This window comes from Odontesthes bonariensis, chromosome 15, assembly GCF_027942865.1.
Source record: "Odontesthes bonariensis isolate fOdoBon6 chromosome 15, fOdoBon6.hap1, whole genome shotgun sequence".
NCBI classification, from domain to species: Eukaryota; Metazoa; Chordata; class Actinopteri; order Atheriniformes; family Atherinopsidae; genus Odontesthes; species Odontesthes bonariensis.
Genome location: NC_134520.1, coordinates 16765393 through 16781377, shown reverse-complemented (window position 1 = coordinate 16781377; position 15985 = coordinate 16765393). Strand labels below are relative to the sequence as shown.

The 15985-nt window shown below is 41.8% G+C and overlaps 1 protein-coding gene across 1 annotated transcript in view; it reads left to right on the top strand.

Moving 5' to 3' along the window:
* Positions 1-358: 358 nt before the first annotated feature.
* The window catches only part of atf6 (activating transcription factor 6), a 31700-nt gene continuing 16073 nt past the window's right edge, over positions 359-15985 (top strand). Inside the window, exons 1-10 of the mRNA XM_075485244.1 lie at positions 359-578; positions 1759-1835; positions 2139-2217; positions 2380-2477; positions 3051-3174; positions 3521-3724; positions 6417-6583; positions 13059-13244; positions 13442-13533; positions 14933-15073. Of these exons, the coding sequence (XP_075341359.1) occupies positions 479-578; positions 1759-1835; positions 2139-2217; positions 2380-2477; positions 3051-3174; positions 3521-3724; positions 6417-6583; positions 13059-13244; positions 13442-13533; positions 14933-15073 (1268 nt within the window). The 5' untranslated portion in view covers positions 359-478. The remainder of the gene's footprint in view (positions 579-1758; positions 1836-2138; positions 2218-2379; positions 2478-3050; positions 3175-3520; positions 3725-6416; positions 6584-13058; positions 13245-13441; positions 13534-14932; positions 15074-15985) is intronic.

Here is a 15985-nt window from a genome sequence, read left to right as displayed (position 1 = left end):
CACATTTGTTTGATGTATGTATTTAAAACATACAGTAATGATGTATATTACTTTAAAACATTCCTGAGAAATATGAAAAATCATTTGGAATCATAAATTTGAGAATGTTCAAGTCATGTCTATTCGGGCCCTCACTCTTAAAATCTTTAAGAGATAATTAAACTTTTAAGCCATCAAAGTCTTGTTGAGTCACTTTACTTATTCTGCAACAGGTCATGAACTCAGTGACTCTTTTCACAGAGGTCAACAAAGCCATGCCGCAGAGCCGGCAGTGCTATCTTGCCCTCTAGTGGCTAGATTGACTGCACTGGCTGTACGGGCAGCTCAAGACACCTGTCCCTCAGCGGCACCCGTAGAGTTACAGTAAAGACAGACGTGTATTTAGGCTTCAAACAGGAAGTTTCACACAGAACATGGTGATGCGAGTGTCTGCTTGGTCGTGATTCGTGTGATAAGTCACTAATGAATTCAGAAGAAGATGTCATCCGACCTAATGTTAGACTTCGGAAACCGTCAACAATACCCTGAGATGGAGAACGAGGCAGACATCATCTCTATCGACCAAGGAGGAGAGTGGGGTAAGGGCAGCTAGTTCTTTCTAAAAACACCAACACCAAGAAACAGGGAAAACTAAAACTTTTTGTAAGATAATTGATATTTTAACTAAAGGTTCAAGGTGAGATATTGCGTTTTAAAACTAACGTAAGTAAACGTGCGTAAGTTTGAGGTCCATGTTTGTTTTGATTCTATTCAAGTCACAGCTAGCCTGTTAGCATTAGCCAACTGTGGATGCTGAGATGATGTAACATGTCATGTAAATAAGAGTCAGCACTGAACATTGGACACAGAGTCTTGTCCATTGTCTAATATGCATTCAACACCAGTGCTGAAAAGGGAGTACTTTTAAATAAATAGACATTTTTTTCTTTCCTTATTCCGTTTTGTCGCGTAGATGAAAATGATTGTTGTATCAAACTGTTCAACTGCTTAAAGGTAATAATGTCGGGCTGTGCCCTGAACATACAGCTGCTGTTGCATGTCATTTTACAACATAATCCTTCCTTATTATTATACTTGTTCTGTACAAATTTTCTGCACACATCCTGCAGGCTCTTGCTGGCAACACATTAGGAGCTTTATAAAAATGAGATAAATAGGAATTTCACAGTGCCTCACTCAGGGGATGAAGTTTATGGGCAGATTTCAGTATCTCTTGCAACTTATCCAAATATTACTTGATCCAGACCACTTGGTGCTGATGCAGGGCCTTGGGATGTTGCACACAATCAGGAATGCATGTATAAGACTGAAGGACAGTGCTCTCAGACAAACAAGGCACCCAATGTGAAACAGACTCCACGTACCTTGAAAAGCCTTTTTTGTATTTTGGTATTCACAGATGCTCTGCTGCCCGTTTCGCTCATTCATTTGAAATGAATCTAGCTATATAAGAACGCTTCCGCATATTCTTTAACCTACTAGTCCGTCTTGTGTACAGACTATATCTGAAATTGTGCAACAAGAAACACTGATGATAATATAAGTGCTCTTTTTCTTATTATTTTTAATAGAAACCTAGTCAAACAATCATAAAAGCAGGACCTGTAGATGAACCTCTTGGTCGCTTTAATTCAAAAACACTATTGATGCAATAACACCTGTTGTAATATTCATATTTAGGACTCTATCTTTTCCCTCCTCACTTGGACTAAGAGCAGTTTAACTCATTTTTTGTGCCGTGTGCTCCTTGTTACGCAGACATAAGCCTTTTTGACGAGCTGGATAATCTCGGAGATGCGGATGAGCTGCTTGAGGCCCTCGAGAGTGCAGGCTATGTGAGTATCTCATCATTTCAGTGAAGTTAGAACTTCACATGCACTGCTCTCATCCGTGTTTGCATGTGGACGTAATCGAAAGAAAGTGATGCAGAAAACGGCATCACCCAAACCAGATTGTGTAGATCTCAACCACTGTTGGCAGTAACAAAAATATGTTCAGTGGATTGACTTAATATGTCTACACACCTGGTTCAACAGTAGATAGTAAACTGAAGATTATACATTGCACTAACTCCAAATCTACGTTCCAATAAAGGTCCGTGGTTTGAAAAAAACAAAAACGTGTGTTTGGTTTCTCAGGCCTACGAAAGTCCACATCTGGATTTTGATATCAACATTCCCTCATGGAACGAAATTGACTCGAGCAGCATCTGCACAGGTACAGCAACAAAAGTGTTAAATTGGTGAATCGCATTATTCATTCCTGCTTTTTGACTGAAATTAATGAGATGCAAACGGTAGGAGGCATAAGGCTTGGGGTGACGCTGAATATGCTAACATACAGCATATGAGACATTTGCCTTTGTCCTTGTGCATCCAGATGGTGAGCTGAGTGCAGACTCTCTGTCACCTGCCCACACTCTGAGCTCTGTCCCTTCTCCTGCCTCCGTGGAAGCCTTGTCTCCATACACCTCACAAGTAAGACGCTCTGCTCAACTCGACTGTGCTCTTCCCAGTTTTCTGTATCTGAATTGAACTTCCTGTGCAAATGTTTCTACCATTGTTCCTGGTTGCGAGCACTTGCATCCATCTTTGAATGCAGTTGGAACGAAGAAAAAAAAAGTTTCAACCAGATGGTTTTTCAAACGATGACAGCTGCCCTTTGCTTTTTAGTACACGCACACGCACACACACGAACACATTTGACACTTATTAACCAAAGCCTTACACACCTTGTCAGACTAATAATTAACTGCCAATCTGAGTTGTGTGCCAGCCCCTCGTTAAAAAAGGTGCTGACAACTTTATCCACATTAGCATAATTTAGCAGGCAGATGTTTTCACAGTGCGTCCAAACAAGGACACGGGTTACATCTTATTGTAGCCCAACACAGTCGGCCCACATTTGTCTGCTAATCATCCTGACAAGCCAAGGACACATTTGTTTACTGTGAGTCTTTGAATATTGACAAGGACACACGATCCATTCTCATAGTTTGTGTCTCAAACACTTGTATTGCATAGATCATTTGTGGCTTTTTCTCCATCCAGGATGAGGCTCTGTCCCCACTGTCGCAGCCCTCTCCACTTTCAGTTTGCTCAGAGTCCAGTGGCTTTTCTGGAATCTCTCCCCCAGCTAAGAAAGCTCCAAAGAGGACCTCTCAGGTGACACGAGGTGAGGCAACGTCCACGTCACATGTCTGCTCATTCACCTTTAATCTACATTTGTACTCTCAGTCCATAAACCTGGGGAAATCTTTGCAACAGTCTGGGTTTGTGGAATTTTTAAGATTTTGATTGGGGAAAAAAATAAAAAATAAATCCCTATCGGAAAATGGTTACAGTGTTCTCATGGGCAAGATTCCCTTAAAAACTTACGTAACTGTAAATGTAGATTTCTTTACCTGAGTTATTAATATATAATTACAAAAATCCTGTTTTAAGTTTTTAAAGCTATTTTTTTTTTTTTTTTTATCTCATCCCATCCACCTCCTTAACTTTTAATTACACACTCTCTCCAGCTAAACCGATTCAGCCGACCAAGCGGCCGATCCAGATTGGTCCAAAGGTCTCCATCCAACCCAGGCCGCTGATCACGGCGGTACCCTTGGCTCCAGCTGCAGCTCCCTTGCAGACCAAGACGATTATCATCCAGCCAGTGCACACCACAGTGCTGCCCATGGTCAAACCAGCTCCTGTCAACATCCAGCCAGCTCCCCCTACAGGTCAGAGCTCACACTGCAACACATTGCACACATCGCCTCCAAAAACTCTGTGTCGTATCAGACCAGCACATCGGACATTTTGATGGGAGTCAGATTTAGTTTTTTCTTTTTGCAGTTTGGGGATGATATTGCATTGAGCTTTTATTACTTATTAGTTTTGTTTTGCATTCATATTTAATTAAACATTTTGTTGTGTTGTCCAGTAGATGGTGCCTTAGACTTACTTTTTGCTCCTCTGGGAACTTCAGGGTCACATGTTGACCTGCTTGACAGTGAACATTCTTCTCTCTTTATTCTTTTATTCATTTATTTGCAAAAACGTTTTTTGAGGGGGAATCGGCAATTCTAAACATGCAATCAAAAGATTTTGCATTTAGAACTCGCATGTAAAAACAGCTGCTGTGCGTGCGTGTGTGTTTCACACATTCAAGTCATCCTTGGTGTTGTTTTGGGATTTAGTTTAGTTTGCCTCATTTGGTGTGTTACATTAGCAGTGTCTCGGCCAGTGTAAATACTTATGTCATTGCATGGGACCTTGGTGGGTGGAATATCTGAACTCTCTCATAGGGAGTTTGAACTTGGCTCTGCTTTTTGCCCGAGTATTGGCCAAGTTGGACAATTGTTAAGGCCAAGGCATCCAAGTGAAGCTCCCCAAATGGATGTCAAGTCAAGCCTGCTTATTGTTGCATGTCCTGCTGGTTTGAAATCTCATCAATATTCACTGCCGTGGAGCACAGTCTTATGCATCAAAGAGATGGTAGAAATTAGATGTGCCTTTTTTTTTTGAGTCAAACCAGGGCATGCATTTATTTCTTAGAAGTAAACAAGCAGGTGTACCCAATGCTTTTAATTCCTTTAGACTTTCGGCCTCATTAATTCTTACAGCTGGGTAACTTGGACATAGGACAAGGTGCTTGAAGCCCACATATTCATTAGCAGAACTAGCCAACACTTCTGCATGATTAGCATTGACAGACTGTTTAGCATTAAAGGTGAAGGTTGCTGGGTCAGTGTGAGGAACGGTTCCTGGCACTGTCTGGACTCGGAAAGGGTGCGCTTCTATACGGGCCGTACATTAACGAACGTAGGCATTTTGTCAAGGTTTTGCTAGTGTATTTCTTTAGTACCTTGGATGTGGGGAGCACGTTTTTGTTTGTGTGTTCAGGCTCATAAGTCACACACCTCTCAGTTTGGAATGTGGAAGTTTTAAGACCACAGGTCAAGATGTCAAACATCTTCTCCACCTGTACTTTAAACACAGAGAGTCCCGTTAAAGACGCAGGGTTAATGTAGGTCACCAGAGGTGGGGAGTGGTTGGAGGGACTGGACTGTACCATCTGTAGCCGGAGGCTCTTTAAAAAAACGGAAAACTGATGCAACTTCCGGTTTGTTTAGAAAAATAGGTTAAACACTGTTTTATAACACGGTGATGCTTTAAAGTTTGCGAACCCTTTAGAATTGTCTGTACTTCTTCTTAAAATTACATCTCGTAATAATTTTTTTTACAGAAGGCCCAAGAGAGGATAAAGAGAGCCCTATTAGACGACAGCCTGCAGAAACCACTGAGGCCTTTGCTGTATTTTGGCAATTTTAACAGAAATTATCCTAATTTAGAACACATTTTTCTCTGCTCCAACCCTCCACCAAGTTTCAAGAAATTTGGCTTAGTTGCTTTTGCAAAACTTGCTAACAGACCGACAAATAAACACCAGCAATCACATCCTCTTTCAGGGTTTGCCGCCCTTTTGGTGGAGGAAGAAATCCAAGTGAGATGTTATACTTGATCATTTGTTTTTTAAGAAATGAATAATCCAGCATGATACATGCGGCCGATATAGGAATGAGAACCTTTGCTTTCATCGTTTGGCATGACTTTGTGCAGCAGCAACTGCAACAGATGTTTCTTGTGACAGTTGATCAATCCTGCATATCGGCACCACTCTTTCCTCCAGAACAGCTTCAACTGTGGGATGTTTGTTAACTTTCAACATGTCTAATGTCAGGAATTTGATATCGGTCACACCTTGACGACTACTTTATCTCTCTTTGACTGTACTTGATCAAATTTTGAATTATCGTCACTCTTTATATTTAGCCGCCGATTAGATTTTTTTTATTTTTAGTTTATTGGCATCATTCAGAGTTCTTCCGTCAATAATAGAATATTTTCCTGACCTCACGCCCAGTAGGCTGAGCCCAAAGCAAGACAGTTTCATCGCCATGTGGCAAATACTGTTTGAAGCTATTAAAAGAAAATGCGTTCCTCTCTCCACATGTAATGCTTTTCATTACAACCTCATTTCACCATCCAATCAACTATCGGTCCTACAGGTTTACATAGTCTTTCCACTTGCAAATATGTAATATAGGGTAATGTTCTTATGTTGCTAATTTGTCCAGTTTGGCTCTCATTATCAACTTTTAGGACCTGTGTGAAATTGTGATACTTTAGGTCACATTAACGTTGAAATGTAGGACATTTTAAAGTATTTTCAAACATTTAATCATCACTGCAAATTGTAAGAAAATGAATTTGTGGCAAGAGTAAGAACACAAACACAAGAACAGATTCACATATACACATAATCACTGTTTGTGTTAATCAGCGCTGGTCAAATTGTAAACTTACCATTAAGTTATAGTTTAAACCTCTAATTTGAGAGTGTGTGTGTGTGCTGTGTCTCTCACTCAGGTCATCCCATTGTGCTGTCTCAGACGAGCCAATTACTGCAGATCCAAACACCACAGGCCGCCTCAGGCAATATGGTTACCATGCCAATGCTTAAGGACAAGTCTGCCCCCGTTGCTGCTCCTCCACTGGTTTCTGTTACACTTCGGACCCCTTCGTCAGACGATGATGTGAGTCAATCAACTCTGAATTATTAACACTCAGCGGTGAAATACAGACTTGCGCTTCTCGGCCCTCATTTATCACCGTTGCATAGAAAATGTTCTAAGTTCCGTCTTGCTAATGAATTGGCAATGTGCGTAAGAACAAAAAAAAAAAATTAAAAAAAAAATCAGTATTTATCAGACATTCACTCAGAGAGCATACTCTATGTGACAAACGCGTTGCCAGCTCTCTCGGCTTGTTGATCTGTCCAAAGCAAACTGAAGGTATTTCGGGGCCACGGAAAAGGCAGCATCTAACACAGGTGGCATAATGCAGCTCAGCGGTGGTTAGGAAACGTCAGATCTGTCTCCTTTTTTATGTCGGAAAGTTCCGGCGGCCGAAAAAAATCCAGGGCGGAATAGCTTTTTGTGCAGTTGGTATCTCTCTGCATGCGTGTCCCAAATAGCAGCGTAAGTCTAACAGGATCACTCTTAGGAAGATTCATCTGCTCAGAAGCCACTCTTAAGGCAAGAGTGCACAGTTCACAAAATCTTCTGAGTGCCACATGTTTCATTTTCACATACCCACCTGTCACAGGTGTCCTTTGTACATTTTGACACCTTTGATCATTTCTGCTTTTCAAGTGTTAATTTGGGGAGATAACGCGTGTGGATGTCTAGATGTAATTTGTCAGCACCTATTTTTTTTTATTCTTTTATTCTTTATTCTTTATTATTTTTTTGTGGGATTCAACAGATGCTAATGCTAACCTGGTTTCACAAGCGTAGCTGGGTCACTTTAAGCCATTTTGGTAGGTAAAAAAGATCCACTGTCCCTTTCTTCTTTTTTTTTTGTCTGTGTGTATAAAGATGGCACAGTGTGATTAACTGTGAGTATCTTGACGTGTTCTCAAGTCAATCTTTTTCTCCGTTGTTGCACATTTTTTTAAATAGGAGTTTATGTTTAGCTACAAATCAAATGTGAGTAAAGCAATGCTCCCCAAAGGTCTGCTCCAAGGCCTGACCGACATGTTATTGCGCAAACAAAAAAACCCAGACGCGATATGTTCGACATTTTTGTTAACCCTTTTGTCTGTTCATTTGTGTGGCTCCAGTTAAAATCATGCTGATTGATCCGCTGTCGGTGGAGGATTGTATCTCTCTGGTTTCTATTTTCCTGTGTATGATTTTATGCATACAAGCTGATCCGAAGGTTGATTTTTTTTGTTTTTTATTCTTTATTTTTTTTAAGTTTCGCTTACTGACAATGTGTCAGTGACCATATTACAAGACAGAGCCTCTTCGTGGGAAACGTGGCTTCTATGATTATGAGTTGCCTGTGCAGACATGCATGCAGTATGTAACTATGACAATGCGGTTGCCATGGTCACACTCTGTCTGGATCCTATCCAACCCAAACTCCCTGACCGTAATTGTTTTTAGTATTAGATGTTATGAACCATTACCTTTTGTTATGGTAAAAAATAAGCATTTCAAAGCATTTATACCTGTTTTCTAAAATGATGAACATATTTTTCCACGCTGAAGTGAAAGGCTATTACAATTCATGGACCATGACAGTCAGTATAGGTGATAATTACCGTTTTTCTTTAATTGGAGAGCTCCAGCCCATGAACATTTATGTTGGCCGAAATTCTGATTATTTGTCCTATTCTGTAAGCATCCTATTCCTCTCTACCCTCTCAACAGTGTGTTTTGAAGCAGTGGGAGCATAAAACGTGTCTCTAGGTTTGGATATCTGTGGGTCGGATACTTGCATGTGTCGTATTCAGGGATGATGTCAGGACAGCTGCAATGAAGAGAAAGATTCACTCAATATGTCCCCAACACACACTCCAATCCCCTCCATTTGCTGTAATGACAGCACATACACACTTAATGGAGGTGCAGTTTACTGCAGCAGAAACTGCTCCGTCCCATTAAAAGTAAAAAAGAAAAAAGAACAAAACTCAGTCGTAGTTTGTTTCCTTTATTCTGCATTCTTGTGGTCGCTTACAGCATCTTTTAGTGCGTGCATTCTGGGAGGGAGTCGCTCTTATTATTTTAAGTGCACAAGGGTTGTTTGTCGGCATGTCTGATTCTGTTTTCTTGGTTTCAAAGACTTAACTGCAAACACGTCCATAACAAACAACCTCTCTCCCTGTGTTTTTTCCGGCCTCGGCTCTGGCACAGCAATTTCTGATGTCTTTTTTTCTGGTCTTACTTTCAGGGAGTTGAGAAACCTTATTCTCCCTCCCTCTGGCAAAACTTTAACATTCAATGTGTTCCATTCGCTGGCATTATTAACTTAAAGCACATAATTAAACATTGCAGTGGCTTTTTAACTACCAAGAACTACCTGTCACGTTTTTTTTTTTTTTTTACGACGCACGCGACTGCAGGAGATGTGTCCTCATTTCTCCTCATGTCCGCTGAATTGGAATGACACACACGTGAAAGCGATACACGTGGAATTGAATAACGTTGGTTATGACCTAATGTCACAATATTTTGTTTTATTAGTCTGGACAATTAATCTCGACATTAACAACATTGGAGCTCATCCAATTATGTTGGCTATAAGCGAGTGCGGAGGCGCACACTTGGTGCCAGACCAAGAAGGCAGTGTCAAGGAATTCCAGACCCCAGAGGCCAAAACAAACACGCCTCACTGCCATTTGTGAAGCTAACCAAGTCAATAAAGTTTACAATAGGTTATTAAAGGGGAAGGTCTGTACACTTTAATTGTGAGTAAGACTGGATATATCTGCTTATTTCTCCAGTGAAACAAGTGGAAGTCTAAAAAGATATATTTAAACTGCTTTTAAGAATCCAACAACACGGGCTTTTTCATCTTTTTATAATGCTAGAGAATTATATTGCAGAACTCAAGTGACTGCCATACAAGCTATGCACAAAGTCTGTGAACTTTCTGTCAAAGAATCTGTGGTGCCAATTCACGCTGTGTGAGAGCGTAATGCTTGTGCTCGGACCCACTGCAGCTGTGTTCGACTCACTCTGGTTTGGCTGGCTGTTGGACTTGTAAAATGCCTGTTAAAGATGGCATACTTGTGCCAGGTGTTGCTGCAAGTTGTATCACCAGTATGCCTATGTGTTGTCACTGTTGCTGTTTTCCTGTACTGTGTTTTGGCCTATAGTTAGCGCGTAGAAATCTCGGTGTTAAAACGGCTGCTAACGATTACATGCTGCAGGCAGGTGTTGCGCGGGATGAAGCGTTTTGTGACAGCTGTAAACAGCCATCAGGGGATTGGGTCGGTGTACTGTAATGGGCTCCTGCACAACTTGGGGTTTAGCAGCGTGTCTACGATGCTCTGTGTGTGTTCTAGACAAACGGTGAAGAAATCCAGCTTGAAATTGGAGGCCTCAAGAAATCCTCCTATTAGTAGGACGGGAGGCTTCACAAAAGGAGACGCCTGGAGGTATTGAGCATGTTGTGACTCTTTGGGGGCAAACGAGATCCTTTACACCGCTTCTAGAAGTATATGCTTTTATTTCTTCACTGTCTGCACATTTCCAAAGCTGGATAGCTGCTGGGCAGTTTGGTTAAAAGTATCACATCTTCCTAAAACATTGCATCACTCTGTTCAGATCCTTTAAAAGTAAACCTTTTATTCTGTCCAAGGCCCTGAAATGAATACACTAATCAGATTGAGTGTTTCGAAAATCTGTTGAACAGTTCATCTCTCTAAAGTATGACTTTGTGTGTTTTATTTCCATGTCCTTGTCTTTTTCTCCATATATAACAAACGGTGTTCTGAACACATCATTTGCTAAACAAAATAACTGGGCATGCGGAGTGTTATTTCACCTGTGGAGCACATTCCACACTTATTGTTCTTCATGACCTACGATAAAATCACCGCACATTTTCAACCCGCCTGTTAAATAGAGCGCCTCCCCAATAGGATGGGTCAGCGGTTAATGGCACACTTCCTTCGCAAGCCTCGGAGATTCAGAATTGACAGTTCCTCAGCGGCTCTGCAAAAGTCCGGCGAGCTAGGAGCTGTTGCCAACTCTGGCTTCTTTTCCCCTCACTTCACGTGTTTGCATCCCATTCATAGTTTGTTGAGAATGCATTCTGCTGTGAGAATCACCTCGTGGCACAACCGTAGAATCAGTGGCCCCGCTAAGTATACCACCTGCTGCCTGCAGTTGTCCACTGTGAGCTTCCATGGGAGCAGCTGGGAGCATGTACCCTTCCTCGTTGACTTTTCCCACCAACACATAAACAGAGTTTGAACCACTATCAGGGTTAGCCTCTCACCCGCTTCACTGAGAAATGCCCCTCTGCCATTTTTTTGCCCTCTGTCCCACATTCTCGTCTTCATTCTCATTGTGGAGGCAATGTGAAGTTCCCCCTGCTCTCCACTCCCTGGTAACTGCTTACTTGCAGTGTTCCCAGGCTTAAGCTGGTGGCACGGCTCCCAGATCTGAGCTGGGAGACAGAGGGGTTTCTCAGGAGACAGAACACAAATACAGGGATCCAAATAACTTAATCACCAGCGGGGCTATTTGGCCCTGAATTTTAGAGACTTCCCCTGAGAAGGGTGTTTGTGTTTGAAGAGGGGGCAGTGCAGGGGTGGATGGGGAGTGGGTGGACAATGAAGGTGTTTGGATTTGGGTATTCACTGCCATGGGTTGTGTTAATTTGGGAGAGGTCGTGTTAAGATATGCGCTGTTTGGTTTTGCATGCAGGGCTTTGATTTCAGTTCTCAACTCACTGACGTAAAGTGGAAAGAATGATTGTGCAGTGTTTAACCGTGTCATTGTTCGTTTATGCTTTTGTTTTTTTACATGCGTATCGAATGTTTGTGCTAATTTGTTAAAGAAAAAAGTGAAAAACGCTCAGTATCATCTGTTTATTTTCAGAGTAAATCAGTGTTCGAGGCACTTATTACTACAGTCATTAGAACTGGTCATGGCTGAACTCGTCATGTAAGACATAGTGTCCTTTTGTTTGTGTGTCTTTGATGTGAACCCATTCTTCAAAGAACGGCACACTCCATAAACACATCCTTCCTCCCGCATGGAACAGAGGTCTCACAAGGAAGCCCTTAATCTCATAGAGGATTTGCAACGTTGACATTTCCAAACAGGAGCTAAATCCTGTGCACTTTAGGGCTGTTTTGGGTAATGTTAAGACTGTGATCTGTTTCAGAGTTGCTGCTAACCTTGCAACATATCTCGAATATGCCACGTTGTCTCGCGAGGCACCAGCAGCCACTCACCGATGAGAATAACAAAGTCACTCTTAGCTTTTATGTCATATTCCTTTTCCTTTCCTCCATTTGTTTTCTTTCTCATGCCGACATCTACAAATTGGATTCCCTTTGCTTTCACGACATTTGCTGTTCGTTCCTCAGTGGTTTTTCAATATACTAAGGATGCCCTGATTGCTCGGGCTCCATCTCAACCGAAGCCTGTTACAGGGCAACACGAGCACTCGGTGCTGGAGGTGTGCTTGGAGCTATTAAGGGTTCATTTCCATGTCTGATGACATCACCTGATGATGTCAGCAGCACAACTCGCAGGCAGATGTCAACAGTAAAGCAACTTTACTGCACAGCACAAATAGCTGCAATAGAATTTACTGCAAGGCTTTGTGTTAATGTAGTTGCTTTTGGGTTTTTTTTTTCTCAGAAAAAACACAAAACCAGAACCTTGAGATATGCAGTATGCTCAACATGAAGCAATTGGCACACGGCTAATTGGCATATGGATTCAGAAAGCATTATGGAAACGATTATTTCTCAACCTCTGCAGCTTATGTTTATATTTCACTGGAAAATATACACACAGCTCTCATTTCCCCTTCCATAAATGAAATAACTGCAACTCACCACCATCACTGAAGCAGTTAGATCCCATAACATCAGGAGATGACAGGAGACAACACAGGGGCACATTCCAGTGACGTGGGTAACAAGTGATGCTGCATTCGGAGTTATTAAATGTCATTACAAAACAATTAACCGTTGGTATCACATGCTCTTTTTTTAAGGTTTTATTCATTTATGATGCTTGGATTCTCATTTCCTCAGTATAATTTATTGGTATATGTATTGATAGCTTGGTGTGTTGCTCTCATTTAACTCTAATTCTATTTATTATTATTAAAATGTGCCTTATTTTGTACCACGATGAAATCATACTTATCTTAAGCTCTAAGCTGTTCCTTTTAAGCAAGAACGATGTCTTTTGCTTGTCCGTCACACGACAGTTTTTGTGTACTTTCACAACAGTTTGATCATACTATAAAACCAGTATCTTTAAACCAAATGCCATAAGAAAATAGATAAACATGCCATTCTAGTGAGGGGAACCTATGATCTACATCTAACAGGTGGCCCAGAGAGACATTTCATTGTCCCAATAACTACCTCTCCTTCCTGTTTGGATAATAAGTGTCTGAAGGATTGAATATGTGACTTAACGCAAGTCGTGACTTTTAAAACGTGTAATTCTTGTTTTTCCTCACCAGTCAAAGTTGTCCCAGAGGCAGCAGCGTATGATAAAGAACCGGGAGTCCGCATCACTGTCTCGGAAAAAGAAGAAGGAGTATCTGCTCTCGCTGGAAGCTCGCCTGAAAATGGCGTTGTCTGAGAACGAGGTGCTCAAGTGTGAGAATGGCAACCTGAAGAGGCAGCTGGAGGGCCTGCTGAGTGAGGTGAGAGGCGAGCGCCTACAGCTCTGCTAATGCCTCCACACGACTGACATTTGTGTGGAGGCAATGGCGCATGTGCACGGCTGACTTGCAGCAAAGTAACACAAGAAACTAGAGGAGAAGAAGAAAAAAGCATGATTTCACACATGGTTTACGTTTACAAATGTTTGGTCATGCATTTCTTCCCGTTCTTTATGCAGAACACGCTATTTAAGACAACAGCACCCAAGAGGAGAGCTGTGTGCCTCATGGTGGTCCTGGTGTTCCTGGTGTTAAACGTTGGACCAACGAGGTGAGTGAAGGACAGCGAACGTCTGTGTTTCCCCTCATGTGCCCTTAAAACAGTAACTTGATTTGGTGTCTGGTGGCACAATTTCAATTAAAACTGAGAGCGCTGATGATGGCAGAAACTGTAGCTGTAGTGTAGCGCTGCAAATGCACATGTGTTTGATTACTGGGAAAAAAAATAAAAAAATAAAAATGGCAATCCCCATGACTCATGATGGGAATCTTTTTCATGTAAGACATTATGCAGAAAAAGCTTTCTGGAACGTAGTGCATAACTATTCCCATTTAAGATTTTTTTTTTTTTCTACATCCAAAAATTCAAGCTTCAGAGACTTTGTTGCGTGTCAAGGTCTTTTCAGGGTGAAACAAAAGGCTTCGATTTGTTTAGTTTAACACTGACACACTTGGTATAATGTGAATTCATTACATTAGTGAGTGTTTTTTTTTTTTAGTCCAGTTAAGGGTGGGAGTCTCGTCCTATCCCGACTTAAAGTGATCTAACTGGAAAATAGATTGATGATTAGTGGCTCGGTCATGCCTTACTACTTTTATGTGTGCACTGCTGTTCTTTCATGTTGCTGCCAGATTTAAGAAGACCCTGACTTATAAGTGAAGATGCTTCAAAAACACTCTTCGGGTTTGTTGCAAATGTAAACACTTGTTAAGTTAGAAGGAGGTCAAAAGTATAAAACATGTTCATGTCTCCGTTTTTCTTACCTCTGCTTGTAATGATAGAAATTCTGACTAACTTCTGATTAGTCATATGAAACTGCACTGGTGGGTAAAAAAAAAAGGCTTGGTTCCACCCAACTAGTATTCTGTAATTCAACAAAATCAAGATCACAGTTCTTCTATCATCATGTCAAATTCTGACCTAAAGTCCTCCACAGAGATGTAAACATCTGCTCTCTAGTCGGGATTGTCTGCCTGTGTTCTGTGCTGGGAAAATGCTCGTTCATTTCTTTTCTGGAGCTCAAACATGAATACATTCTTGCTGCTCAAGAAACAAAGGAAGTTTTGTGACGTTAGTGGTTCTCGCAGTGGCTGAGGTCTGTGCTTGTACATATGCTGCTATCTGCAATTTTTCAATTTTTTCAATTTTTATTTTTTTTTAGGCCTTCCTTTTGCATGTAAATAGTGTCTGCCTTGTGATCAGATTGCTTTGAAATCAACATTCCACCTGGTGTAGTTCTATTTCTCTGTGTGTGCAAGAGCGCTATTGATTGTGCTGTCAAGATCAGAGCTCTGATCCCGCCCTCAGCATTTTGCACAGGATGTGGGACACGTGAAATCCAGCAGTCATCCGAAGTCCAGCACCTTTTCTTTTTTTGTTCTTCTTTTTCACCCAAGGGTGTCACCTGGCCTTGTTTGTTCCCTGACACCCTTGCTGTCCATTTCACCAGTCTGTTTCAGGGCGGCTCCAAGCTCGAGGTCACTCCCATGCAGCACGGCGGCAGACACCTGTTGGGTTTCTCGTCAGAGGCAGAAAATGAGTTGACAACGGGTCCCCAGCCCAGCGGCAGGCCCTCTGAGATGCCAGACAGGTAATGTGCTGAAACCACACCAACATCCATCACATCATTTTTCTTTGAGTACTAATGGCAAGAGACCAGGATGCACCTGTGCCTGCTCTCGGTCTGAACTGCTGCGGCTCATTTCAACATGTGTAAACATGTGCAGCAGCTGATTAACAACTTTGTCCAAATGTCTTCTTTTTGAATGCCTGCAGGCCCCTGACGATGTTGGCCAGTGCTTGTGCTTTGAGAAACAAGATGAGAAACTGGGCCCAGGCCTTGTTTGACATTAAGCTTTATATTGTTAGGAACAGTCTATTTTTGTAAGGGCTTATATGTTTGTCTTTTTTATATATATATATATATATATATATATATATATATATATATACACACACACACACACACTCCTGAGGCCCAGCAGTGTCATTTGTAAATTGCATAAATAACATGTCTGTTTGGCACTTTGCCTGGACCCCTATGTCATGAAAATGATGTTTTGCAAGGTGGTCAGAGAATCTAATGGGTCCATGGCATTACTAGCCTGTGTTGTGGGTTAGATCTCTGCGTGGGGTAAGTGTCACACGTTAATGCAAACCATTCATCGGTAGTATCGGGTTTCCCTGCAGCATTTATCCAGAGCAGGCAGGAAGGAACACATTAGCCTTTACAAAAGGGGTGACGGTACCAAACGCAGCAGGGAGAAGAATGACGGAGGGGGGAGATATGCAACCTAATCTCGAGGTCCCTCTGAACAGGAAGGTGTGTGTGTGCTGGAAGGATACTGTGGGCCCCTCGGTTAGAGTTATGATCAGGCCTGAGTGGTCTGACATGCTGTCTCGTGGAACTATTTCCAGAGAATTTTAGAGACGGGAACACGAGGCATGGCCAACCAGTTGGCTCACATCAAGGAGGCCCATGGGAGGAATTACGTCGATGGCA